This window comes from Nanorana parkeri, unplaced genomic scaffold (genome assembly GCF_000935625.1).
Source record: "Nanorana parkeri isolate BGI_ZX_2015 unplaced genomic scaffold, ASM93562v1 scaffold1273, whole genome shotgun sequence".
NCBI lineage: Eukaryota > Metazoa > Chordata > Amphibia > Anura > Dicroglossidae > Nanorana > Nanorana parkeri.
Genome location: NW_017307541.1, coordinates 113,237 through 115,822, shown reverse-complemented (window position 1 = coordinate 115,822; position 2,586 = coordinate 113,237). Strand labels below are relative to the sequence as shown.

Genomic DNA, 2,586 nt, shown 5'->3' with positions numbered 1-2,586 from the left:
GGGGGGGGGGAGGGCAGCGAGGAAGAAGAGGGCCCCCCCGAGATTGTGCTGCTCCTTTCCTGCCGCTATGCCACCCACAGAATGTACGGGCGACTGTGCGGCAGGGCTGGAGAGGCTATCACTCTGGTCCCATAGAAGGTGCTGCAGGTACCGCGGGACAGCACATTCTGCTGTGTGAGGACCCTCTCCACTTAGCCCTGCCCCCTGGAATGGAAATGGAAGAGGGCCCTGCAGGAGAGGGAAGGTAAGTCCGAAGTAGGAATTCGGGGGGGTGCTGGTGGTATTCTGCATAGCTGACTATTATAATGTATTGCTGGGACTTGTAGTCACGCATAGCTGGTGGTATTCTGCATTGCTGTATGATGATGATACAGCAATGTAGAACTATAAAGTCCCAGCAATACATTATATTTTTAAGTAGGGATGCATCACGAGTACTCATACTTGTGAAAATGCCCCGATACTAAACGCAGATACCGGTGTTCCGTTGAGAACACCGACGTAGTCGAATTTGCTGACCTCAGCATCTGCGCTTGTGCACAGAACAGTATTATCGAGGAAACAGGGATTTATTCACAAAGTATGTCACTTAAATTGTTAATTGTGACCATTAATATCCCATCCATCATTTACTGCCATGGATGGCATATTATTAACAGTTACAATTAACCATTACAAACAAATACTTTGTAAATAAATTCTGGTTTCCTCGTTAATCCAATCTGTATGTAAGCGCAGATACTGGGTTGGCGTTCGACAGAACACAGGCACTAAAACTTTAAACAAGCGGCTGCCTAAGGTCCCGCGCTTGCTGGGGACCTCGGCAGCCTTCAGGTTAACCATGAGGTGCCATGGCGGTGGGGGGTTGGGGCTTCATGGTTTCTTGCACCGGGACCCTGAAGGTTCTAGTTACGCCTCTGCATGTAAGGGAGTAGAGGAGACATAGACAGGGTTGCAATATTACACAGAGGGCTGCAGAAGGTAGAGGGTAGCTTCGGTGCTGGCTGTGCCTCCTCTCTATGACCACCATATTTTGTGTTTCTGCCTGGGCAGGATACACAGCCAGCCCTGAGAGCAATAAAAATGGAATTGTATTCCAAAACCACTGCTCAGATTGGGGCATTTAACAAGCATTTTATACTTGTGGGGCTACGTCTTCTTTAAATATATTCAGCTAAGTGTACAATTTAAAGGGTTATTAAACCCTTGCATGTTTCTGGATACATCTACTGCTAGCAAACAGTAGAAATATGCAAAAGGATTTAAAAAAAATACATTTTCAAAGGGTTAATACTTACCTGTGTCTCCACCGTGCGCTCCCGTCCAAACATCTGGAAAGTTCTCGGGCAGCCGCAAAGGATGTGCAGTTCAGATGTTCAGCGAGGAGACAAGGAGAGACACAAGGTAAGTATATGGAGCAGCATGCACCAGCACAGACTCTGTGGGACATGAGAGAAGAGGACAGAGGAGTTAGCGCTGGATCGGAGACCCACACCAGCGCTGGAGGGACAGCTGAAAAAGACAGGAAAGAAGATGATCGGATTAAGAGACATCATTTAAGGTAAGTCCCTACAGCAGGATTGGGAAGGGGAAAAAAAAAAGTTTGACTTGAAGGTCACTTTAAGTTTTATCCTCTGATGTTTTTACAAAAGATACTATTCACAACTCAAAAGCGGTCAGGTGAAAACTTGCCGGACATCTTATAGGTTTCTACGGACTAGAGCACAACATTACCTTTGATACCAACCTATTACTCTACTTCATTCAACCCTACTACATGCAGGGGTAGGCGAGTGTTGAAAATGTTCTTGTGGGAAGATAAATATTTTCAGTTTGTGTCTAAGCCACATAATGCAGGAGCTTGTCTGTATAATAAAAGAACAGGCAACTAATATTATTTAGGAGAAGGTCATATAACCCTATAAGATAAGTTTGTTCACCACTAGATTTATTTGCATAATCAGCATCTATGATCAAATTGTGCATACTGCAGCCAAACATAAGAAACAATAATGTTCTTAGATTTACATATTACCTGTAGTGGCCCTTTAACATGATCATCCTGTACCTCCACAGTTGTTGCATCCTTTCGAAAGGTTACCTGAAACATATGAAGTAATACAGCAGTGGTGTATCATTATGCATTATCTTAGAATAAACTGAAGCTTCAATTTAAGATTGTTTCATCACATAAGAAAGCATTTTTAAGTTATTAGTTAAGTCTTCAAGTATAATAATTGGTAAAATCTATTTGCATCTAAACATACATAAACAATTAACCTTATACAGAGTCTCTTTAATGATCAACTAAATCATGTACGGTATCTTTCATAGAATACACATTTCTGCTGTTAAGGTAACATTTTATAATCTGCAATTAAATTCAAGTGCAGCCCCTAGGACTGAAAAAGAAAGAACTTACTGAAGAAGAAAAACTTAAAATATATGGTGAAAGATAAACCTAGTTTAGCAAATGTCATTGCCTAATAATGAATTTGGAAAGCTACATAGTTGACCGAAAATAGACAGAGGTTGTGTCTGTCTTCTGAGTCTTGCAGTTATCTGTAAAAATGTGTCTGAGCATGG

At 42.1% G+C, this 2,586-nt stretch overlaps 1 protein-coding gene across 1 annotated transcript in view; it reads right to left on the bottom strand.

The window, feature by feature from the left end:
• Positions 1 to 2,586, bottom strand: part of LOC108797422 (AT-rich interactive domain-containing protein 4B-like) — a 239,620-nt gene that overhangs the window by 203,868 nt on the left and 33,166 nt on the right. The window contains exon 3 of the mRNA XM_018569011.1: positions 2,036 to 2,101. Within this exon, the coding sequence (XP_018424513.1) occupies positions 2,036 to 2,101 (66 nt within the window). The remainder of the gene's footprint in view (positions 1 to 2,035; positions 2,102 to 2,586) is intronic.